The sequence below is a fragment of the Rhinolophus ferrumequinum genome, chromosome 5 (genome assembly GCF_004115265.2).
Source record: "Rhinolophus ferrumequinum isolate MPI-CBG mRhiFer1 chromosome 5, mRhiFer1_v1.p, whole genome shotgun sequence".
Lineage (NCBI taxonomy): Eukaryota > Metazoa > Chordata > Mammalia > Chiroptera > Rhinolophidae > Rhinolophus > Rhinolophus ferrumequinum.
In genome coordinates, this window is record NC_046288.1 from 37,907,846 (window position 1) to 37,933,800 (window position 25,955).

General features: G+C 39.4%; 2 protein-coding genes across 9 annotated transcripts in view; one reads left to right on the forward strand and one right to left on the reverse strand.

Annotated features, from left to right (window-relative positions):
- Positions 1-4,209, reverse strand: part of LIN54 (lin-54 DREAM MuvB core complex component) — a 63,227-nt gene extending 59,018 nt beyond the window's left edge. For 2 of the 6 annotated variants that reach the window (XM_033106546.1, XM_033106542.1), the window contains exon 1: positions 4,056-4,209. Coding sequence is in view for 2 of the 6 variants with exons in the window: in XM_033106544.1 (XP_032962435.1) it covers positions 3,303-3,324 (22 nt within the window). In the remaining 4 variants the exon portion in view is untranslated. Of the gene's footprint in view, positions 1-1,784; positions 2,087-3,302; positions 3,875-4,055 lie in introns of those variants that run through there. The other 4 variants (XM_033106544.1, XM_033106547.1, XM_033106541.1 and 1 more) reach the window with 4 other exon arrangements.
- Positions 4,210-15,789: 11,580 nt separating this feature from the next.
- The window catches only part of COPS4 (COP9 signalosome subunit 4), a 35,566-nt gene continuing 25,400 nt past the window's right edge, over positions 15,790-25,955 (forward strand). For 2 of the 3 annotated variants that reach the window (XM_033106572.1, XM_033106574.1), the window contains exons 1-2: positions 15,790-16,435; positions 24,742-24,821. In XM_033106572.1, the coding sequence (XP_032962463.1) occupies positions 16,362-16,435; positions 24,742-24,821 (154 nt within the window). In that variant the 5' untranslated portion in view covers positions 15,790-16,361. Of the gene's footprint in view, positions 16,436-18,180; positions 18,265-24,741; positions 24,822-25,955 lie in introns of all 3 variants that reach the window. The other variant, XM_033106573.1, reaches the window with a different exon arrangement.

Genomic DNA, 25,955 nt, shown 5'->3' on the forward strand with positions numbered 1-25,955 from the left:
AAACTGAGAGTTTCCTGAAGCAATGATATTGAGGTAGCCCCTATCCTTAGCACAGTATGTAATACGTAATAGATAACCCATAGTAATGAACTTTTTTCATTGAGAAAAGTAATGAAAGTGTGTAATGCTCCTCTCACCCCAAAAGACACTGGACTATCTCTGGTGGCGTAACTCTTCCTTCGTTTCTTTCTAACATATTTCTAATTATTAATAAACAATTGTTCTAACCACAACAATCTGAAAACTGGTCGTTAAAGATAAGCACAAGGAATCACAGAAAGACAATAGCCCTCTGTGATTGAAAGCAAAAGAAAGCTAATGAAAAAACATTTTAATCTCCCTCTTTATTTGAATATTTTAAAAATTCTTAGTCTTACTTCTAATCTAGCAGCTGAGTTGGCATGGACCAAATAATTGCAACATAAAATCTATGAAGAAAAAAAAAACAATAGAATTCCTACTGGATAATACAAGAACATCAGACAAATTATTTTTTAAAAATTCATTAACTAAACCTTCTGAGTACCACTCAGTTAGTTCTCCTAAAAATTTTTTTGGTCCCTTATTTTTCTAATGAGTGAAAGCCAAATGTCCAAGTTATACACACACACATAAATATTTCCCCTCTGAATAAAACACATGATGAATGATATTTATGACATACCATGACATCATCTCTTTGTAGGAAACTTAGATAGGGAAAAATTACTGCTAATCATAAAATTACCAGTACACACTTCTCTCTATTCACTCTCATATACTCAGCGACACAGACCAGTCTTCTACTACAAAAGCTAGACGAAAACAGAGGGCTAGAAATTACGATAATACTATATAGAAATTTGATTAACATATAATTTTTCACTAACACTACTTACTGTCCTGTGCAAGGAAACAGATTCCTTAGGGATCTGACATGGATCTTTAGGTAACCTAATAAAAATTAAACTATGGATGTCATAAAGTCAATCAATCTACTTCTCCAGCTGTCTAAACAAATGGCTCCAATATTTAGAATGTAGGAGTTCTCAATTCATCTTTACTAACCTAATGTACTCACATCAGATGCATGCATCAAGCCACCACAACTTCCTTCTTACAATGAAGGTAAAACTTGTTAAGCAAAATAGAACTCCCAGGGCTATTGTTCACTTGGATTATAAAATCCACTGCAAAATCTTCCATAACTTTACTCTCTGATTCATGAAATAGATGGGGGGTGAGGGGGGCAGAGAAACATATAAATATAAAACATGCCTGACAACATCTCAATTGTAATTTGCCAATAGCAGGGCAAAGAGGTCATTCTTTGGATGACAGAGTCATAAAAAAAAACAACAACATTTTTAATCATTACAAAACTGGTCTATGCGCTCAAAAAATGTAAGCATCCACATCTCAACAAGTTATAGACTATGATCTAAGACAAGAGCTTGAATGCAGAATAAAATGCCAATGCTCTGCCTCCCTGAAGGAAACATACAACCCCATAACCTGCTGAACATCATCACACCAACGCCCGCCAGAGTGGATATTTTGAAAATTAAATCAGGAAATCATGATAAGTGCTAGCGGTTCCTCTAGGCCTCAGCAGCAGCCTTAGATATTAGAGCAAACTCGAGCCCTCTTAACACTCAAAGAATAATGTTGATGTCATTATGAGGCTACTGATTCTTTGCACTCCGGACTAGTCATTCCTTGATTCACAACGCAATTCTTTCCCGCACCGCTGCAAAATAAAGAGATCTCAAGACAGAGAAGCCCTCGGGTACCCCCTTCTCTACCTCCAGCGGCTGCCGCTTTCTCCTCCCTCCGGCTCCAAGGTGGGGGCTCCAGAAGGTCCCGGGCAATTCCGAGCCCGGGCGGTGCTTGTTTGCCTGTGCACGGTAGCTCTGGCCAGCCGCTTCCTTTTCCAGTTTGCCCGAAGTGGAGCGCTACGGGGGACGCGGGGACCGAAAAGGGAGCTCGGGTGGCGCCGCCGCCACTGCCGCCGCCTCTGGTATGTCAGGGGCCGGGATTGTATTTCGAAAGATCCGCCATTTTCACCTCGTCATCACCATCACAGCTCAGCAGCTTCCCCGACAGCCCGAGCCCGGGCCGCCGCAGCCGCCGCCGCCAGTAACCTCCCCCTTCCTCCTCCTCCCATCCCCAGCCCTCCCCTCCCGAGAGGCGCACACCCACATATCCGGGGAAACCTCCCGCCCGCCCCGCCAACCTTCAAATGCACAGGGAGATACAAATGTACACACAGCCCACGCCGAGACCTCTCACCCCACAACGAAAAATGGTGCTCCTGCGGGCCCGACAGCCACACCAAAGGAAGTCGCGCTACCTGCAGGATCCCCAGTCCCGCACATTTTTCTTTTGAAGAGCAAAAGCCATGGGGAAGGCGACAAGGACAATACACTCAAATTCTTTAATTTTCAGAAAAGCAACTTGATAGAGGTGATGGAATGCGTTGTATTCACTGTGCCCATCTCAGACACTAAAAACATGATCAAGACCTTTCACGTCATTCACCAACTCTGACACTTTCCTCCTCTGTCAGCACTACTTTGACAGAATGAGCTATTTCCATATGCACGTCTGACCTTTCTAACACGTTTGTAAATTACAGGCACTGATCCTCATGTAGATACTATGGTCAAACAACCAGTTTTAAAAATAAAGTTCTGAATTATTTATCTCTCCACTTAATTTCATTTGATCATTTCTGTCTATGAACATTGTGACTTTCAATTTGTCTGCAATTGGTTTATGACGTTAAAGTGCAACTACGTTTAACATGTATTGATCCTATTCATGAATGAACAATTTCTAAAACAGAAAATTTACCTCTAAGCTAAAATAATTCTTTGCCACGTTTTTAGGACCTAAGTCACCAAATAATAGTAATAAAAAATCTACCACTGTTCAATACAGTGAAACAGCTTGTTTTAGAACAAGAAGACCCCAGTTACCCACCCACCCCTTCCAGCTCCTCTCATCATGCAGTTTAATAAATAAGAGCACATAGGTATTTTTTAATTATCAAAAACAACAAGAAAACATAAGCTGCAAGACTTCTGATAAGACCAGTATCTTTTTAAAAACTAAACTGGCTACCTTTGCTAATTTCAGAAAGATATGATAATCACCCATTCAAAAACTGAATTTCTATACATTCAACTACAGCATAAGCTCTAAAAGACTTATCTGAAATGAGCAAACTGAATTTTAAGGTTCCCAATAGGGCCTCTCTACTGTCTTTTTTAAAAGTTAGTCTAAGAGCGAGGTAGAAGTTGAAAAAGCCATTTCCTTACCTTGCTTGAATGGCAACTCCATATAAAAGTCGGTAGATTCAGGCTTAAACTAATGTTATTTACCACCCAGCCTAAATCGCCGTCTCTATGCGTAGCCTGTTAGAGGCTGAGAGTATCAAGTCTACCCAATGTCTTCATCTTTAAACTTTATTTCCCCACCGCCAGCCTCGTCCACCCGCAGTCTTCTTGGTGTTTACCGTTGCTTGGCCAAGCTAAGTCCCGGCCCGCTCCCTTCCCCCGTGCACCTCGGGAACATTATGACATTTGGCTGGTGGGCTTCGCGAGGAAAACGGACACACACGAAGAAGACACCATACAAAGGGGCGTAGGAAGACCCGGGCGGCGGGCAGGAGGGAAAGGAGGGGCTGGTACAAAATGACACAGCAGCAAAACCGGTTCCCAGAAATCCCGGGCCGACACTGCCGGCTCCTCCGGCCACGCAGTGTGCGTGTCAACAGCCGCGGGAGCCCTTCCTCCAGACAGCCAGGAAGGGCGGGCTGCCGGGTGACAGCCGCCCTCCCGGGTGCGGGCGGGAAGGGGCCGAGCCCGGAGGATCCTCCCGCCCCCTGCGGCCCGGGGGTGGGGTGCGGCGACCCCCAGCTTGCAGGTTCCCGCTCTCTGCGACGACCCACCAGCCCCGGCTCCAGGAGGGGGCGGTCCGGCGCCCTCCGCCCGCGCCACCACCCGAAGCGGGGGCCCGGCCCCTTCCCGCCCGCCCGCCCAGATGCCCCCACCCCGGGGGCTGACACTTACCAAAGCCGGCGGCGCCGCCGCCTCCTCCTCGCGCCGCGCTCCCTGGGCTCCCAGCAGCCGCGGCGGCGGCGGCGCCTCCGAGACACAGACCCGGGTTTGTTCAAAATCACGCGCCCAGCGCCATTCCACCGCCGCATCCCATAATACGCTGAGCCCTCCCCGCCCGCGCGCCCCTCTCCGCCCGCCCCTCCACTCCGTCCGCCCCGCCTCCCCGGCCGGCTTCCTCCGCCCCGCCCCTTCCGCGGCGCCTGTCCCTCCCCTTAGCAACCCGAGCTCGCGTCATCCCGCAAGGTGCCGCAAGTACGCTCCAGCTCCACGTGACTCTGAGTGGGAGCTCTGTCAAAGCTTTCGCGCGGAATGTTCCATCCGACTGAGGCTGGGAGGGGGAAGAGCGGGATCACACCTGCGGGTGTAAGGGCTTCCTCTTCTACCCTTCCTTGCTAGAAAGTGCGTGCTGCAGGTGCGATTCCCAGCATCCTGCTGCTGTTTGATGTGCTTGAGCGCGGAGGTGACCAATATTCGCAAATGCCAAATCTTTTCGTTTTTTAGGCACTAATTTTGTAGGGGTCACTAAAAAGCCCCTGGGAGAACACGCAGAGTTAAATTTATTTTGAAAGGGACTTGTTTGCAGTATACAGCTAAGACTAACACAATCAAAATTCTTTGTGTTTAGTCACCTTTTCCTTTTACTTTTCCCGCTATCCTTTTTTATAAAATAAGAAAAGATACCCAAATTTGGAGTCATATAAACAGGCACTGACAGGTTATTCAGGTAATAACTGCTCTGTGTGAGACAAGAACTACACAGAAGTAACAATAGAAAATACAAGAGTGTAATGTAAAATAGTGTGGTACAGTCGATAATTGCCAATGGAGAGAGGAGGACATACAGGTCAACGTGAGAGACTAGCCCTGGAACACAGTGGAGGAGGTGAGAGGTAGTGGAAGCAGCAATCACTTTGGAATCAAGCAGTGCTGATTTTAAATTCTGGCACCTTCACTTATCAGTATATAACATTTATCAAGTTTCTTTTCCCATCTACAAAATAAAAATAAAGCTTCCCAGGATTCTGAGGGTTAAATGAGGAGAGGAGTGTCAAGTAGCTACACAGTCTCTGCCTCAAATGTTCGTTCTATTCTGCCATGATCAACACCACCCCCCAACTCCCACCTCAAACTCAGTGGTTAGACTTTAGCAAGGCCAGTGACATGAAATTAGCAAAGCTTTGGAAATGGGAAGGTCTGTGGCCAATGCACAGAACGTGAGAAAGCTGAATTATACACAGGCTTTGTTGGGGATCTGTAGGTGAGCCCCATTTACAAGAAACCTTGAGAGTTAGTGTGACAAAACAGCCTCATGGTTAAAGGGTTGGTAGTACCGTGGAGCACCTCTGGAAGGAAAAAGGGAGTGAGATGGGGCACCCAAGCCCAGGGAAACAAAGAATCCCCCCAAAGGAGAAAACTTCCCACTTTATTTCACAAGGCTAGCAAAACCCAAGGTAAGCAGTACTAAAAAAAAAAAGTGGGAAATTCTGTTCTCACTATGACTTTGTTACAAAGACAAAATTGAGTATTAAGATATCAAATCCAATAATGTGGTAATAAAAAGAATCCACACCACGACAAAGTACAATTTATTCCAAGAACAGTGGTTTAACATTAAGAAATCTCATGTAATTTATTAAATTAAAGGAGAAAAGCCAAATGATATTCTCTAGGGATGCATTATATAATATTCAACAGCCATTTCTGAATTTAAAAATTCTTACTGAACTAGAAATGAAAGACCATTTCCTTAATTGGATCAAGATCGTCATCAGAAAACAACAGTAGCATTATACATTAGAGAGAGTGAAATGGCACAAGCATTCACATTGAAGCCAGGGAACTCACAAAGATGCAGGGCTTTAGCAGCTATTATTTAACATTTTTCAGGGTGCCTTAGCTAGATGCAATTAAATAAGAGAAAAAGTTTTAAATACTGGGAAAAAGAGCCTAAATGTTTCTTATTAAAAATAATCACACAGAGCTAGCTAGTGTTGTGGTTAATCGCTTGGCCTCTGGAGCCAGACAGCCTGGGCCCAAATTCTGACACTGCTGCTTAAGAGCTGTGTGATGTCGGGCAACTTCCTTTCCTCTTGCATGTCAGTTATTGCAATTGGAAATAGTGCATACATCATTAAGTAGTTGTGAAGATTAATGAGGTAGTATGTGTAAAGCATTTAGAACAGCACCTGGCATATGGTAAGTGCTCAGTGACTGAAAACTATTAATAATCAAAGCTACAATACAGCCTAACCTATAATCTAATCTTTTACTTTTTCAAAGAAAGGATTTTAGCTCCTAAGAGCCACTGATATTCAAAACATCTATATTTCAAAAGAGGATCTTTGCTTTACATTTATGTGATGGCTTTTCCAGATGAACTAAAAACATTTATTCAGCAAATATGCGTTGGTCATCTACTAGATCCCAAGCACCATGCAGGGCACTGGGAATAAAGTGGTGAGCAAGACAGCAGCTCTAGCCAAAGGAAGTTTCCACAGTGGTGGGACTCTTCTATGGCCATACTATCTGATACAGTAGCCAGCAGCCACATGTGGCTGTCAAGAAACGAAAATGTGGCTAGTGTTGCTAAGGAATGGGATTTTCCATTTTATTTGTCATTAAGTTTAAATAGCCACATGTGGCTGATGACTACAATATGGACCAGCACAGTTCTAGAGGAAGCAACAGACAATAAACAAGTAGAAAAAAATAGACCTTTAAAAATAATGGGGGAAATATCGATAGAAAAAAACGAAAAGGTGGTGGTATAGAGGAATGAGTTGGGTAGGCCTCTCCATAGATAAATGTATTACTGGGCATCTATTGTGTGCCAGGCATACTGCTGGTTATAAGCTAGTGAATAATATTTTCTTAAACTAGGTTAGTTTCCAAAAGATTATTCAGAAGTTCCTTTGTTCATGAGTCCATTTGTCATTAAGTCCAGTTTTAGTTAGGCCTTCTGTGTTCTTGCCACTCAGAGAGGGTCACTCTAAGCTCTTGCCTTTTTCCAGCAGTGAATGCTTGTTACTTGGTGCTTGCTAGACTGATTGTGGGGATGAGGGGAAGGAAAACAGCTTCTCTGCGGTGGGTCCTGTTCCAACTTCATTCTTGGGCAGGCTCTGGGTCCTTGGGTCTCCGTGGCCCTAATCCTCCCTCAGCATTATAACCTCTAATGGTCTGGGCACAACAGTTTCCAGTTCTCTCCCAGGATTCAAGGTTTTTCCCCTTTTTCCTATTCCTCCAGCTGCAATGGGTCTCCACATGTCCTTTGGGGAAAAACAGGTTTGTTGCCTTCCTCCATCAATGGAAGTCTTTTGTTCCTTGGGGGACAAGGTCTGGGCGTCTTGTTGCCTTTCTTACAGTGGCAGCCACTCCTCTCCTCTAGGACTTTACCACCCAGCAGCCTGTTTCTGTCCGCCACCCTACTCCAAATCTTTGTCCTTGGTGCCCCGTGGAAGTCCCTGGAGAAGACCCTGGGAGTGGATGTGAACTCCCCTTATGATTGTGCCTCCCATGGGGTTCCCTGCCAGCCCACACTCCGTCTTTAGCAATTTATTTTAAAATTTAGCAGAATTCTTCTTTCCTGTTTGTATGGCTACACCATCTTCCTTCCCAAGCTCTGCCACAGATAACCCAGTGCTTGCATCTCATTTGTGTTTAGAAGCACCTGTCTTTCCTTAGGTTTCAGGCTAGTTGTTGCCCTGTGACCTCAGCTCTTTGATTGGCTCAGAAAAAGTTATGATTTTGTACATTACTTAGATTATTGTGGTGGTGGTGAGAGCAATGCTTTTTCCAGCACTCTATACTGAGGCAGAAGCTGGAACTCCTCCAGGTGTTATTTTATTAAGAGAATCTGAGGGTCTCTATTGTTGAACCACAATTCTCATCCCAGTTTTTACCCAGCATAGTCCTTCTACTTAGTCTCCTAATCCACCTCTTTCTAATTGTCTTTGTATTTCTCAGAGCTCTCGCTTTTCACCTCTCTCTTTCACTTTTCTCTCCACTTCCAATTCAACTATATGACCCCACTTGAAACATGAGTATATGGGAGCCAGCAGACAGACACAGTGGGCAGTAGATGGCATGAGTGAAGCGTAAGGTTACAGTGAATCTAGAGATCAAAAGGGAAGAGGATCAGAACACACTCTTGAAGAAGGAGAAAGTGTATGGACCTCTAAGGGGAAGAATAGGACCTGGCTGGGCACTGTTCTTAAGAGGACCTGCTGGTCATCCTGACACCAGAGGAGCTTTGGGGAAGCAGAACCATTGTGTTGAAACTTCTCTTCCTCTGAGGCTGGATAAGCATTAGCCTTTGAAACCACTAGAGAAGACAGAAGACAACTTAAATCATAAATAACATATAAATACATAAATAAAAGCACTTAAGAAGACTAAATTCAATATCTATACACGAGACTATGGAACAAAAAGCATAGTTTCATTCCCTTTTTAAATTGAGGTTTTACATTTAGTGAAATGCACAGATCTTAAGTGTACAGTTTGATGAACTTTGATAAATATATACACCCATATAACCCCCACCCCTACCAACATATAGAACGTTTCTATCACCTCCTACTACTTCCCAGTAAACTGTCACCCTTCCCAGACAATTTCTGATTTTCTATCACCATAGACTAGTTTTATCACATTTAGAACTACATGTAGATGGAACCATAATGTCAACCTCAAAAATAAAATAGCCAATTATTTTACTAGCAAATGAGTTTATTCCTGAATAAACTCATTTGCAATTCAGGACAATCAAGCTATGGCAAACCATAGGCCAGTCCAAGAATATTAAATGGAAAATTCCAGAAATAAACAATTCGTACATTTTACATTGTGCACCATTCTGAGCATCATAATGAAATCTCGTGCTGTCGCGCGCCATCATGCCCAGGACATGCATCACCCCTTTGTCCAGCTTATCCAAGCTGTATACGCTATTGCCCGTTAGCCACTTAGTAGCCATCTGAGTTACCAGATTGACTGAGATGGTTCCACAGTGCTTCTGTTCAAGAAACTCTTACTTTACTTAATAATGGCCCCAAAGAGCAAGAGTAGTGATGCTGGCAATTTGGATGTGCCAAAGAGAAGCTGTAAAGTGCTGCTTTAGGGTGAAAAGGTGAATTCAGTACAATAAGATATTTTGAGAAGAGAGACCACATTCACATAGCTTTTATTACAGTACATTGTTATAATTGTTCTATTTTATTATTAGTTATTGTTGTTAATCTCTTACTGTGTCCAATTTATAAACTAAACTTTATCATAGGTAGGTATGTATGGGGAAAAAAAGGGTATATATAGGGTTTGGTACTATCCCCTGTGGATAGGGGGGATGACTATATAAATTTTTTATGTCTGGCTTCTTTCACTCAGTATAGTGTTTTTGATATTCATTCATGTTGTTCCATGTGTTAAAAATATATAACAAATTCAAAATGGACTCGCTTTTGACAAGCCCCACAAAGCCTTTACACCTAACCATACTGCAGTTTCAGCCTCTCCCAGGAGTGGAATTTTAAACAAATCAGTCTAGATGGAATTCCCTGGTCAACACTAGTTAAGTAATCTGCTTGATAAAACTTCCCCTAAGGGAAGGTAACCTTGCCTGAAATAATCCACTCTCCTTACTTTCTTGTCCACCCTCTTTCTGCCTTTAAAAACCTTCCACTTTGTAAAACTCCTTGGAGCACCTTTCTAGTTGCTAGATGGGATACTACTTGTATATCCAGGTGAACATTTTTTTAAACACGTGTCTGTAATTTTTTTCTTTTCAATGCTAAGTAATATTCTAGTGAATGAATATACCACACCTAGTTTACCCACTTTCCTGATGATGAACATTTGGGTTGTTTTCACTTGGTGCTATTATAAATAAAGCAGCTATAACATTTTTACAAAAGTAAACATATGAAAATCATGATTTTAAAAACACAACATTGAAGATATATTGCAGGAGATTAAATCTTGCTAAATAGTGGAAAAGTCCAAATAGTGGAAAAGATATCTCAAATCACAGAGCAAAAAATGTAAAGAGAGAAATTATGAGGCAAAGGCAAGTCACTTTGAAGATAATCCAAGAGACCTGATATATGACTATTTGGAGTTTCAGAAGGAGAGAAAGGAACAGGTAAAAGAGAGGTCACAATTAAACAAATAATAATAAAAAGTTTCCCTGAACTAAGGACAGACTTGCATTTGCAGATGAAAGGGGTCATGGAGTTTCAGCTAAGATCAATGAATAAAGACACACTTCGTATCTGAGGAAAACCACTGTAAAGAGATCTTAAAAATTTCCAGGTGGAAGGAACAAGTTACCTATAAAAAGAAGAAAAACAAGAAGAACAAGGAGGACAGGGAGCTGGGGGAACGAGAGGAGGAGGAAAAGGAAAGGGAGAAGTAGAAAGAAGAGGAAGTTGTGGAAATAAACACAGAGTGACCAAATGAGAACAATTAAAGGCTATTTATTCAGAGCTTTTCATAGCAAGGGAGTTGGCCACCATCACCTGTTAAACAGTGAGGCAAAGGCAGGCAGAGGAGTGGGAAAGCTTTGTAGTGGTACAAAGGAAATTCAGGTACGCCCTAATTAGAGGCTGTTGGCATGGGGAAGCTGTCAAGCAGCCTTAATTGAAGTGGGGCACCCTATGTGATTGGTTAGGGGAACATACTTGGCTTTCGCTGGTGGGACCTAAGTTAGAAGTAGGGGCAAAAATTTGGGAATCTGTCAGTTATTTATGGAGTAGTTGACATTTTGGGCTGATTGCTACAGTTGTTTGGCTTCCTGGAATGATTGCTACAGATTGTGGGTCAGAGCTTTATTTTTATATATGGTCTTGCCATTTCTGTTTGCATATTCAGTCTCTCAAAGATAAGAAAGAAAGGGAGAAGAAGGGGGGGGGGGAGAGAGAGAGAGAGAGAGAGAGAGAGAGAGAGAGAGAGAGAGAGAGAAACAGAGAGACAGAGAAACTGGCTCTGGACTTTTCATCTAAAATCCTAGAAGCTAGAAGACTGGAGTACCATTTACAGTTCACTGAGGGAAAAAGACAGCCAGCAGCTCAGCGCAAATCTCATTCAGCTGTCAGGATGATAGGAAGATATTTGTGAATATGCAGATTCACAAATGTACCCATGCACAGCATCTGAGGGATCACCTAAGAGTGAACACTACCAGACAATAAAACAATCAGAACAGAGACCTCATATCAAGACAGGGAAGATGAAGAAAAGGGAAATTTGTGGTGAGTAATTTCTTTAAATGTACACAGCAATGTAAGTAAATAATGACAAGGTCACTAGGAATTATAATAACACAAGTAGTAAATTAAGGATTGCTAAAATAGACACATTGCAAAGGAAAACCAAATACTTGGAGAAATGGAACAAAAGTACCAATTTTTCTTAGTGAAACCTAGGAATTATGTGGTGATAGAGGGGCAAAAGTAAGTATGTTCTAAAGGTCTCAACTAGGAGTGAGGGGTGGGGAATTAAAAATATTATGAGTCTCATTTATTGAGGTGTAATAAAGAGACAATGGGGGACTAAAATGTCTAGAAGGGAGGAAATGGCTGAATACCTGTTCTCACATATTATTACAGAAAAAGTGTTTGATAGTGAATATCAGAAAAGGGAAAGTAATCACTAGTTAAATTGAAAAGATGACATACTTTTATTTAAGCCTTAATACACTTTTCACACTAGTTAAATTTAAAGGAAAATGATACAGGACATGAAAGAAACACCCAGAATATGTGGCAGAACTCAGGAAAGAATTAGAAATAAAAATAACATTTTAGTAATGAAGATTAAACTAAGAGGAAACCAGGAGTAAATAAAAATGGCAGGTGGTGTCTTAAGAGAGTTAAAAAGGAAGACATTTTTTAAAATAAAAAAAGATGTGAAAAAAGAAATAAAAAGATTTTGAGGAAAATGACTAATATTAAAGCTAGGTGAAGAAGATCTAACATATAGATAATAGTAGTTTCTGAAGAAAGAAACAAAAAGAAGAAGTACAAAAATATAATTAAAGATAATGTTGTTGAAAAAAATTGAAACTACATATTGAAAAGGCACACTGTGTACCTGAGAAAATCGACCGAGAATGACCAACACCAGCATATAGTCTAGTAAAATTACCTGATATTAGAGGAGGAAAAATTGGGGAGCATTAGGCAAAAAGAGTAAGTGATTTATAAGGGAAAGAAAATTAGGCTCTCATGAGATATTTTTCAAAAATGTTTTATGTCACAAGAATATGGAGTGCCAGCCACACTTAAGATTCTCAAAAAGTGAATCAAGGTTTATTATATCTAACAGAACAGATTTTCAAACATAAAAGGCACAAGATGTTACGAACATACAGGAACATGCAAGAATATGGTCTTCATGAGCACTTCCTGAGAAACCTAGTAAAGAACTAGCTTCAGACAACTAAGATGGCTAGAGAGGTATCAATATAAGAGCAAATGGTGAGCATTAAATATGTATTACTTATAGAACTAAGATGAAATGAAGAAAGTATTGTTTTAATGGCTGTATGTGCTCATAATATAGACATACTAGAATTACAAAAATGAGAGGAAATGGGGAGAGGAATAGCAGGAAAATATTGAATTCTTTTCAGCAATCATATTGGGGCGTGGTAGGTATTAGTATTGTTATGCTGAGGCTGTTGTGTGTATAACATGGAATGAATGAAATGAATAATTATGAAACTTACTGATTCTCTAATCCTCTATGTACTGTGAACCAGGATTCTGGATGTACAAGGAGATATAGTTGTAATACACAGGAGAGGTTAAGTAAAAACACTTAAATTAGATTTGGAGTACCAGTATGAACTCATGAGTTATTTCATCCTTAAAATATGTATATATTTCCTAGTTCTGTTCTATGAAAATTTCCCCAAATGACCAATACAGTAGCAATGAGAATACCTAGCACTAGAATGCTATCTGTAAATATCAGTTCCTAAGAGGAACTAAAGAAATAAGGGCTTCTTGGAGAAATGGCTAATTCTGGGTCTAGGCTAGGAAACACACAAGATCACTCTAAAACAAATTTGTTACACAGCACTAACAACATGTGGAATAAACGTAGAGTAAGAATTAGTGCTTAGAAAACAGCAGAATACATACACTCACCTATGTTCTTTTTTCTTCTCCAGCAAGGCATATACGACCTGGACACATGGGACTTAGAATGGAAGATGAGCTAGGAAAAGGACCCCAGGATGACTTCCGTTGCTTGTTTGGGGGGCAATTGAGGGGATAGAACATCTAGTTGAATATGTAAAAATGGGAGTTTCCTAGCCAGGGAAATGGTGTTATTAGACAAGAGTTTAGTGAGGAGAGCTGCTATACCAGTTGTGTTGGCATCTGCTGGAGCAGTACTACCCAAATTTTAATGTACAAGGATTACTAGAGGGATTTTGTTAAGATGACAATTTTGACTCAGTAGGTTGGGACTAGGACACAGGTTTTGAATAGTACAAAGAAGTAAGATTTGTGCACTTTCCTTCAGTTAATTCAGATATGCCTAGCAACTTCTTGCTAAGCAACTGAAAAGATGGTTAGAATAAGCTTCCATCTGGGTTTGTTTTTCTTCACTGCTATAAGCAAAACCTAAAAATAGGTACTATTCTCTTAGAGGTTGGGAAGAGGTAACTAGTGGTCCAGAAAGGGGAGGCTTTGTCATGTTGAAAAATTATCACATTGTTGCATACATTAAGTAGGAAGGCAGAAAACATCCCTAACTTGTAGCTCAAGTGGAGTTATCTGTTAAGAGCCAATTTGTGTGTGTGGCTGCTTCTTTTTGCTTTCAGCAAGGAATTACAAGTGAAGTTGGGAGTCAGTGTAAAAAGGGAATAGAATGTCCAGAAATTCTGGGGTTTCACTAAGTTGAAAAAGGCAAGTGCTTATGTACCCTTAAATAGCAGAAGAGAAGACATTGCTTAGAGATTTCTCATAGCCCATTAAAACTTTTTGGCAAACACAAATAAAAAACAACAAAAAATAAAGATAAGCCGAAGCAAAAATCAAATTAATAGAATTCTCTTCTCATTTAAACCTATTGTTTCAGATGATTTCAAGGCTGCCATCATGAAAAATATTAAGAATGGGTTGAGTGTGGAAGCTAGGAAATAAGGCAGGTTTAACAACTACGTCTAGAAACAACTTTGGTTTTGGTCTTGGCACCTGAAACTGTCTGGAAGCAAACTGGGTTTACTGAACATTCAATGAAATTATATTTTTTTTGAAAAACCAAACACTGAGAATCCTGGCCTACAAAAGCCTCCAGTTGTTCAAGCCCTAAGGCATTCCCTCCAAGAAGAAATACTCTCCAACACCCTGTTAACCTGTACTGACAAAGGTTGAGCCCACAGAACACAATGGACAATAGAGATCCTCTCAAAGAGCAGAACTACGGTTTAACCGAGGAACTTATTCCACTACCGGGGTAGTGGGTGTTCACATTACTGCCCAGAATTCCACTATTGCCACAGACAAATAACTGCTGTTGTTTCCTATTTACTTTTTCAGAGTTTTGACTGTGGTTATTCTGTTCCTGTTCCACTATTGTTTTGTGTTACAGGTATGGACATGAAGCAGATAATATATTTTATAGTTTATATGTTTCTAGACCATGAAAATCCACATTCTAATTAATGGAGAAGACTGTGCATCATCAGACATCCTGGATTTTGAACTGATATAAAAACTACACTTGATCTTAGCCAAAAGGCTGAGAAGCGATCTGATATAGAAACTGAATGAAAAATTGAACTATCTTCTTTAGGGGTGACAGTGTTCTGTAAGGAGAAAGATACACATAGTTATTTAGGTGGTCAGAGGGACAAACTAGTAGAGACTGCTGATTGTCCTTCTAAAGCAATCCTTTCCTTTTTCCTGGGCAAAAGCCTGCCTAACTGGAAATTAAATTTCCAGTCTCATTGTTGCTAGGCAAGTGCACTTGATGTAGTTCTTGCCAGTGGAGCAAGATTTGAATTGATGTGGGCAACCTTCACATTATTTTCTTACAGGATTTCCTCCTTCTGGTCTTCTTTTCTTACCCTTTTCCAATAGAGGGATCATGTTATTTTTTTTACATATCAAGATGGCAAAAATTCAAAAGTTTGATATCCTTTGTAGGCAAGGCTGTAGAGCATTGCATTCCTACATACTGCTGGTAGAAAGGCAAAAATGGTAACATCCCTATAAAGTGCAATTTGGCAATATTTATAAAAATTATATCTACCGTTTGACTCTCTACTTAGAATATATTCTACCTGTACACATGCAAAATGATTCATGTATAAGGTTATTCATACCAGCATTGATTGATTAAAAACAATTTAAGTGTCTAGCTCTAAGGATTAAATAAACTATGGCATCCCCTCATTATATGTAATATTCTCCAGCTCTAAAACAGAATGAGGACGCTCTCTAGACTTATATGGTAGTATGGTCACCAGCAAAAGTGAAAAAATCAAGAGCAGAATAATGATGTGGGGTGACATCTTTTATGAAAGCAAGAAAGGAGAAAGACTTACATTTATTTATTTGCTTGTATTTGCAGTATTCTGTGGATAGATAAGTAATGAATACAATTACATATAAAGATAGGGTGACTGTATAATTTGTCATCCAGGTGGTACTGTTTCTAGAGTGAAAGGACGTGTTATTAATAATTACTCCTGGACAACAGATGGAAAACGGCACTGTCCTGGACAAACTGGATGTATGACCAACCTATAAAAAGGATATAGAGTAGGAGGGGGGATGTGGACATTTTATATTGTATTTTACAAAAGAACTGGGCTGTGATAAATTGGCAATAAAAGCAACTCGTTCTTTACCACAGGTAGTTTAAGAGCTGCCTGAAAGAACGAGGAACGGTAAACCACAGAGGTGAAGCACGGAACACAATGAAGACGCGGTGGTTCTGCGTACCCGGCACTTACTGGAGTTGCACAAGTGACACACTATGAGTTCGTCCGCCAATCCGAACTGCGAGCGTGCGAGCTTGAGCCTGCGGGAGAGGCCAGGGCGGGCTCCGGACTTGAAGAGTGGAGCCTTCGCGTCACTCAACCCTGGGGGCGGACGTAGCGCAGGCTCACACACCCGGCGCTCTGGCCCACACAGACGTTACTCTATGGCATCTCGGGTTCCCTCTGGCTGCGCTCTGGAGGACTACACTCGTTTTCTTTTTGGCTGTGAGAGGCCCGGCAGCCTCGGCTGAGCTGGAAGAAAGATGGCGGCAGCCGTGCGACAAGATTTGGCCCAGCTCATGAATTCGAGCGGTTCTCATAAAGATCTGGCGGGCAAGTGAGTATTTCCCAAGGCCATGGGAGGTGGGGAGGGAAGCCACAGACTTGTTCCCCTTGGGTTGACGGAGGCTTTCGGATGTGTGGCTAGGAGCAGCCCTGAGGATCAGGGGGGCGGGCCTGAGGTCGGTTGTGGAGGCAAATGTTGGGTGCAGCAGAAAGCTGGAGGAGTCCTCGTGCAGGGAGCTCTTGGGACCATAGACCTAGGGTGACTGTCAATTTGTTCAGCGCTTGATAGCTGAACTGGTCTCTTAAGATTGTGGAAGCGCGGTCTGAGGGACGACTGCTCCCACGGCCTTCTCAGCTTCCCTGGTGCCTTTCTCCATCGCTGGCTGGCCTCTCACACCGAATTCTGGCACCTCTTTGGACCTCTTTTTTTTTTTTTTTAAATTGAGGGAAATTTATATTCTGGGAGCTCGATGCAGAGTTTTTTAGGGAGATGGCTTCTTGAGGCTCTTGGGCGTTGAGGAGGTATGGCCGCTATCATGTCGTCCGGAACCACTCGGATCATCTTCTGTGGGTTCTTGTGTTTTGGGTACTCTCTCTCTGCCACCAACTCTGAAGAAGGGCACATGGTCGGAATGTCCTTAAAATATGGGTCAGGATATCGAGAGTAGTGATGTTTGTAGGAATCTGGATTGGTTAGGAATTTTGTCGAAGTTTGTGTAGATGGCTTATTAGCAAGTTAAAATTCGTGACAATTGCCTGCACTGCAAGCAGTTATTCAACAGTGCTAATCATAGATAGATAGAGATTGTCTATTTCTCTTTGTAGATTTCACATTGCTGTCCTTTTATAATGAACATGCATTCTGTTTAAAGTATGCATCTCAATTTGATCCTACGTAGTATTTACATCCTGACAGCTGAGATCACTTTGATATATAGGATACACCTACTCTTACCTGACCATTGAAACCTTGACTGTGTGTTATGTGGGCTTTGCTGCCTTTTCTCTGGTGGTAAATGTAATCTACTTTTATCAGTAGGAAATTTTGCCGTGTATCGTAGGTTTTACTTCCTGTGGCAATTTCCCCCTCAGGAAAATGGGGATAATTAGAGGACTTATTCCTGTCTGAGGACAAAATGAGTATGTGTGTATAAATACTTATATCACTTAGCACAGTACCTGACACTTAGAAAGTGCCACAAGATTGTCACTATTATTATTATTAAGCAGTTAATAATTACATATTGACTTATTCTATAGGTTGAAAATATGTTGAATATGTCTTCATGGCTCAATCCTTTTTGCATTTTTGCAAACCAAATCCTTTTGCAAACCTAATTTTTATAGGTTTGGATGAAAGTAAAACTAGCTTATATTTTTTTCCCATGCTTGCTTTCTTTGTTTTCTTGAAGAAAATAAGTGCATTAGTTATCAGAAGAGATGTAGTTTTTATGTATTTGCAGAATTCTGAAACTTAAGCATTTAATTCCTCAGTTCTAATTGCAGATAAACAATAGTACCGATCTTATTGGGTGCTTCAGTTATTTATTGCTGTGTAACAAACCAAAAACTTACTGGTGTAGAATAACTATTATTTTTTTAGGATTCTTTGGGTTGACTAGACTGTTTTGCTGGTCTTGTTTGGGCTCACTCAGACAGGTGCAGTTAGCTGGCAGCTCAGCTGGGGCTGGTGGGGCTAAAATGGACTCACATACATATATGGCTGTTGGCTGGGTCTCTCTCTCTCTCCACATGGTCGGTCTTTCATTCAGTTGTTTAGCTAAGGCTTCCTTACAGGACCAACAAAGTGAGAGTGGAAACTGCCAAGACCTCTTAAGGCTAGCCTTGGAAGTCTTACAACATCACTTCTCAAGTACCAAAGTAAGTAACAAGAGCAGCCCAGATTCAAGGGGAGGGGAAATGGAGTTTACCTTTTTATGGAGGGAGTGGCCAAGTGACATTGCAAAGGCGCTTGGTCAGAAGGAGGCATAATTCATTGGAGGCCAAACAATCTATCCCATGGAGTTCTGTGAAGATTAAAAGAGATAATGTGCTTGATAACTGATAGCCAGTGCTTTCTGAGGAAAGTTTCAGCCTTGCGTGCAGGTACATATCTGGTTCTATGTGGGCAAGAACGTGTCAGGATATTTATTTTAGTAACAAAATAGTTCTGCCAGCTACATGCTTTATGAGAATAACCCTCATGAAATATAGCAGTAGTTTTGGGTTTCCATTAGGAGTTGAGTAACATAGCATTCCATATTAAGGAATGATGGAGAAAATTTGTTTCTAAAATATTGATACTATGTGTTCCCAGCAATTAACAAGATATCTATAACAGAGCAGTCATTCAATAAATATTGTTTGATTCAATACATATCTAGAAAGGTGCAGGACTAATATTTGAATCCAGGTTTGTCTACTCTAAAAAGCACATTTTTAATCTACCAACCTCTACTGCTTTTCTTGCCAAAACTTCAATTAGAAATAGTTTCCCATAACTGTGATTTAACACAACAGTGTAAAATTGATATAAACAAATGGCCATAGGAGAAGCATTTTTGCAAATTTTATAGGCTGCTTTTGTACATATATGCATTGTGTTCATTTTCTCAAAAAAAAGCCTTAGACAAGAAGGAGAGGAAGAGAGCCTTAACAGGGAACATTTGAGTAGATAGCTGTTGTGATAGCTTGTCTTATTCACTTAGCTAAAACCTATTTAGTTTTTCAAAACTCAGTTCAGATGTTACTTCTTCCAAAAATCTTCCCTAAACAACCACTAACATAAACTCAACCACCCACTCATAGGACCTGGTTAGTTGCTCTTATGCTCAGTGGCATCCTATATTTCCCTGTATCGTAGCGCTTAATTGTTTGGTCTGTTTACTTGTTTGCTTCTCCAGTTAGAATGATTTCTTTGAGGGCAAGTATGAGGTTGGATTATAGGTTTTTGTTGAGTTAATCTTATAGAAATAGAACCTTTTATATTTTTCTTTTCTTTCCAGTTTTGCAGTATGGAGGGTACTCAGAGGAAGCTATCAGACCTTTGGAGTCTAAACATTTCATTTTATAAGAAGCTGTTAGCCTGGAGAAAGGGAAGTAATGGGAGACCTTTTAGTGCCTTTGACTAATAGAAAAGCTGTTTTACAGGAAAGAAAAGAGACTCCTCTGCTTTATAAAAGTAGACTTTGGATTAGAGTGGAATAAAACCGTCAAAAAATGGAGGACACACACACACACACACACACACACGAAACAGAACATATAGACGATGTGCGTATAACCTCGGAGGCCCCTTCTAACTCAAATTCTCTGGTTCTTGTTCCCACACATAACAGTTTAGTGGTTTCCATCGCAAGAGTGAAGTTCCCTAACATCTAATGTTTACTCTGTGCCAAGCACAACTTTACTGACATTTTTAATGATTCTTAAAAAGTAAGATTTATATTACATATGAGAAAACTGAAGTACAGAGGTAGAATACCTTGTTCAAAGGCCACATAGCTAGCTAGTGGCAAGGCCAGAATACAGCCCGCTTGGCTCATAGCCCTCACCTCTAAACACATCTGCCTTTTGGCCTTATATTATTTTCACGAAACTGGATTGCATTTCAGATGGTCATTTTTTTTTTTCTTGCCTAGCATGCCTGTCTTCCCCCACTCTTTCTCACTTACCACGAAGTTGAGATATTTAGAATGCTTAAAGATCAACCTCTTTAGGAAATTATTTTTCCTAAAAAATTATATTAGCCCTTACCTGTTTTTAAGATTTTGTCTTTTAATATTCTGCAACTTCATTTTGATGTGTCTATGTGGATTTTTTTTTACTTATCAATATTAGTTTTTGTTTTGAAATAAACCACTGTAAAACTTAGTGGGTTAAAACAGTAATTTATTTAGCTCATAGTGCTGTTGGTTGGCAGTTTGGGCTGGGCTCAGCTGGACGGTTCTCTGCTCCACATGGCCTGGGTTCCACGTGGGCTCGAACATGTGCCTGTAGTCAGCTGCAGGTCAGGTAGGCAGTTCTGCTTTTGCGTGTTGGCTGGGGCAGTGGAGATGACTGCGCCACGCGCCACATACTTTGTTATCCAATAGGTTAGTCTGCTTTGTTCATGTGACAACAGCAAGGTGCCAAGAGATAAAGACGTATGTATGGCCTCTTGAGGTTTAGATTCAGAATAGGCACTTCACTTCTCCACTCTATTGGTCAAAAGTAGCCCAGATGAAAGAGTGCGGAAATAAACTACCTCTCAATTGTGAAGAGCTACAAAGTCACATTGCAAAGGAACTTAGTACAGCAAGTGAAAGAGTTGTGGCCTCTTTTTGTAAATGCTCTACTGTATTATCCTTGTTGAGCTTCACTGCATTTCTTGAATCAATAGATTGGATTATTTCATTGCCCTGGGAAGTTTTCAGCTGTAACTCTTTTATTATTTTTTTACCCTTTTTATAAATTAGTTTCAGGTGTACAAAACAGCGTAATTGACCTGTACACCCTTCACAAAGTGATAAACCACCCCCCCTCAGCTACAGTTCTTTAAATGTTGCCTCTGTCCCATTCTGTTTTCTCCTCCAGTGTCACCTGTTGGCCCTCTTACTGTGGTCTCTGTCTCTTACCCTGTCTCCTATACTTACCATGTCAGTGCTTTATTCTGGATAAGTTCTTCTGACCGGCTTTCTAGTTTATCAGTTCTTCACATGTGCTGTTAAGAACACCATTGAGTTTTTAAGTTTGATTATAGTATTTTAGTCCTACAGTTTTTCGTAGTTCTTTTTTCAAATTACACTTTTTATGATTCCCAGTTTCTTGCTGAAACTTTAGTTTGTCTTTATTTCTATAAACATGGTAAACACAATTGTATTATAGTTTTTCTGATAACTAGTATCTGGAGTTCCTGTTTGTTATTGCCTGTCGCTTTTGTTGATTCTAGTTCATATTGTCATGTGCTTTGTAATCTTCATTTGTTAGGCCAATTATTTAAAAATGTATTTTTAGAAACAATTGGAGGCCTAGGATGTTACCTTTCAGGGAGGATGTTCATTTCCTTCTGCCAGGTAGGTACCTGGGGATGCTAGCCGTCTAGGTTCCAAGGCTTCAGAATTTTTTGATTTACCTAGGTGATCCTTGGAATAGATTTTGTAATCTTATTTCCAAAGTGCCAGTGTTTCCTCCTTTGGCCAGCAAGGAACTGAGATCCCTGTTTTTCTGGTATAGCTCTCTTCGTTGGCCAGAAATTGCGACTTGCTTCTCTGTTTTTCCAGCAGATGGCGGAATGCCTCAAAGCAGAACCCACCTCCTTCGCCCCACCAAAAGTGCCACTCTACCTCTCTGTCTTGCCACAGTCAGCAAGTGCTTTCAGGCAGAAGCTATGATTCACGTCTTTATGCTCTCACTCTCACCTGTTTTCTCTTTCTTGTTAGGATTTTATGCTGTTTGTTTTTTTATATTTCTTTTAGCTTACTTTTTTTTTTCTTTTTTTGAGGTAGGATTGGTCTAATCACCTAGTTCACCGTTACTGTAAGTGAAATATCTTGTTAATACATGCCTAAATAGTGACTGGGATACATTTTCATGTGTATATGTTTTATTTACCTCCAGATTCCTTTTAAGTGCCAAAAAATCAGGATTGACATACTGAACTGGAGTTCACATGCATATATATTAAATGCTCAGTAAACATTTGTTGATGATAAATGGATAAAACAGATATAAGGTGCCTTAATTACTGAAATTTGTTTTCCTCCATATTTCTTAAGGAAAAAATATTTGGTAGTTGTCATGTTCTCCATATCAATTACTTTTCCTTCTTTTCCACTGAGTATATACTGAGTGCTCAATAAAAAGCTATTGTTATTTTCTGTGAAACCTCCTCTGACTAATCTAACCCATTATGGTTTTACTCTCTTCTGAATTAAGATAATTACTTGTCATATCTCTTACACTGTTCAGTTTCATTTTAACTTTTGTTTTATTGTAATTTAATACTTGGTATATTATTTTTTATTTCCCAGCGATAAGATCTTCAAAGTCTAAGGTTATTTGAAATTTTTTTAGTGTCATACACAGAATCTCATATAGCATTTTAAAAAGCCTAGGTGCTCAGCATTTTTGGATGATTTTTATATGGCAGTATTAAATGGCTATTTAAATCCCTGATTTAAAATAAGTTTTTTAGTCATTCTATATTATTATTGTGAAAAAAGTAAGTCCTCGTTCTTAGGTACTAGAAATTATGTATTAGAGAAGGAGCAGGGTAGCATCTAGCCCCAACTCTGTACCTTAATCTATAAAAGTCAAGAGTTTGAGTAGGCAATTTCTAAGGCCCTGGCCAATTATACAATTTGTTACTATAAAGCTTTCATTACTTTTTAGATTTATTTTGGTGTGTTCCCAGTACACATTAGTTAATAAGTTATGAAAACTGTGTTATTAAAAACTCAGGTTAATCAGCAAATTTCTATAAGTGAGACATCATCTTTGAATGTTATTATTAGTGTAAAATAATCTATGAGGATGTAAGAATAAGAGGGCTTAGCCATAAGCCTTGATTTAATTGAGTATGAAAAATATCAAAAAAAGAAATAATAAACCATTGACTGTATTAACTGAAAGCATGCCCAGGGCAATAACATACATGTATAAATATACATAACGAAAAATGTGTGTGTGTAGACAGAGAGAAAGAATGAGATAACTGAATTTTATGCCTCAAATGTAGCAATTTTTTTTTTCTGGAATATAAAGCGCTTTTTAATTAAAGCATAGTTGACATACAATATTGTATTAGTTTTAGGTATACAACATAGTGATTAGACATATATATAACTTACGAAATGATCACCACCAGAAGTCTACTAAACATCTGTGTATTGTGATGTTGACCGTATTCAGTATGCTGTACATTACATTTCTGTGACTTACGTATAACTATAAGTTTGTACCTCTTTATTCCCTTTACTTTTTTTGCCCATCCCCCCACCACCCAACCCTCTGGCAACTATCAGTTTGTTCTCTGTATCTATGAGTCTTGTTTTGTTTGTTCAACAAATAGAACAATTTAAAAAAGAACAATTTTTATTTTAAAGCTTAGCAGTATTTCCTTGCTTTCTTACATAGCTCTCCTCTTCTGGAATTTGCTGTCTTTTCTGTCCGTAGACCTGCTTTCTTACAAAGTCAGTTTGATTCATTGTAGTTTTGAGAAATCATGTAACCAAGGTTGTGAGACTATTATTGTGTGAGTTGAGAATCGGTAAATGCTGAATGGTAGCTTGATGGTGTACCCTAAAAAATGCAAGTCATAAATTTGAATGAGTTTGGACCCTATTTATGTATTTTTATTTTTTTGACTAAATTCTTGATGACATTCTGAATAATTGCAATGCTATGACGTTTGTAAAATGCTTTTAATAAGTATTATGATTAAGACAAATAAGAGATTAAAAAATAGTATAACACTCAAGTACTCACCACTCAATTTAAGAAATAAAATAATTACCAATAAATAAAATAAAATAAAGCAATAAAATATTACCAATATACCTGTAAGTTATCTAAGTGCTTATGACGTGTCAAGTACCATTCTAGGCATTGTGTATGTAGCAGTGAACAAAACAAACAAAAATCTCTATCCTCGTGGAGCTTATATTTTAGGAAGGAATTTGCCATTACCTAATAATTGTCGTTGTTGCTTTTTTTTTAGCATTTCCCCCATCCTTTTTAAAGTGCTGATTTGGATCGTATATGGTCATGGATATTAGGCAGAATAGCTATTAGCACTGAATGCAAATAAAGAATAGGCACTGACTGACAGCATGAAGGGTGTTCTATCAGTGCATTTGGCTTGGTGGAGTTTATTTTGTACACACTAAGACATTTATTCTCTAATATTTGGTTTCACTATCTAGTCAACATTATTCTATTGTCCACAAGATGAAAGGGTTCTAGAGGTTACCTCATCTACTTTTCTTGTGTGTCTGAGTAGTTCATAATTGAAGGAAATATGGCTTATATTTTAAGACATTTGAAAAGAAATTTACTTTTTAGTTAAAATTCAAGACTAAAACTTTCCAGCAAAAGTGGCACCTTACATCCAGTAACTTTTGTGATAGGCTTGAGAACTTTTTAAAAGTGGTGTACTGTAAAGAAAACTAGAAGAAGTGGCACCTTAGAATTACAGATTTAGTGTGTCTCGTGATGGACTGGAAACTTGGAGAAAAAAAAATGTGGTGTTCTTTAAAGAAAACCAGAAATGAGAGCACTATGAAAGAAACCATGGGAAACAGAAATGATTAAACATCAAAGTTAGCATTAGAATAGATACTGCCCTCTGAACACAATTTTTATTTGGTGTTGTTTTAGGTATCGTCAGATCCTGGAAAAAGCCATTCAGTTATCTGGGGCAGAACAACTAGAAGCTTTGAAAGCTTTTGTGGAAGCAAGTAAGTGCAATGAAAATTCCATGTTTGCCTTGTATTACTGAGGAGGACTTTAAAGCTTGCCCAAGCCTTGTTTTATATCATATTATCAACATAATTTTCATGAGAATAAATTAAATATACTTTGAGATTGATGGACTGATTTTAGAATTTAAACTATTTACAACTTGATTTTTTTAAATCGTCTTCAGAGTTACATTCTCAATTAAGGTTTTGCAACATATTAATAGTATAACGATGAAGAGAATAGTCTGAATTCAAATCCTAGTCTGCTATTTTATAAGCTATTTAACCTGCGTAAGTTATGTAACCTCTTTGTGCCTCCTTTTCCTTGTCTGTAAAATGAGGATATGATACGTACTCTGTAGAATTTTTGGCAGGTTAATGAGTTAATATACATAATAAAGTACTTAGTGTAGTATCTGGCATATAGTAAGTGATAATAGAAGTGTGAGCTGTTATTAATGTAAAAATCATTCCTTTTGAAGGGGGACTAGAAATTTCCATTTTTCAAGATACTCTCCTCCACTCCCGGACATCAGTTATTTTGAAAATTACTCAAAATTCAGGCTAGAATTTATACTGAGTTAACAAATTAATGATACTTGATAGTGCTTTACAGTTTACAGTGTGCTTTCACACACATTATCCATCACACAGGTTCCTTTTAATAACTCTGTGACTTAGACAATGTAGATACAGATATCCCTGTATAATATATTGCAAGGTGAGTCCCAGGATTAAGTGACTTTTTTTCTCCAAGTTAGTGACAGAGCCCAGACTGGAAATTAACTTTGCTGATTTATAGTCCTTATTTAATTACATTTCCCTGAAAAGTGCTAGTTTGCATACTAATTTTCTAACAGTTATGTGTCTAATGGCACTTGTAATGAAACTGTTTTCTAAGTCACATCCAGTATTATCCTATAATGACTTCTAATTAATATATTATAAACTGATTAGTTACAAGACCTATAAGTTAACTGTCTCAAAAAATTGGAGCCCGTAATGTGAGATGAACTGGCAGTGGTTTCATAAAAACTTTTAAGACTGGCTTTATTGAGAACATTGATTGCACTGTAGTAGCAAAAGAAAAGTGCTATTTGTAAACTGAATCCAGTGAACTGCCAACAAACG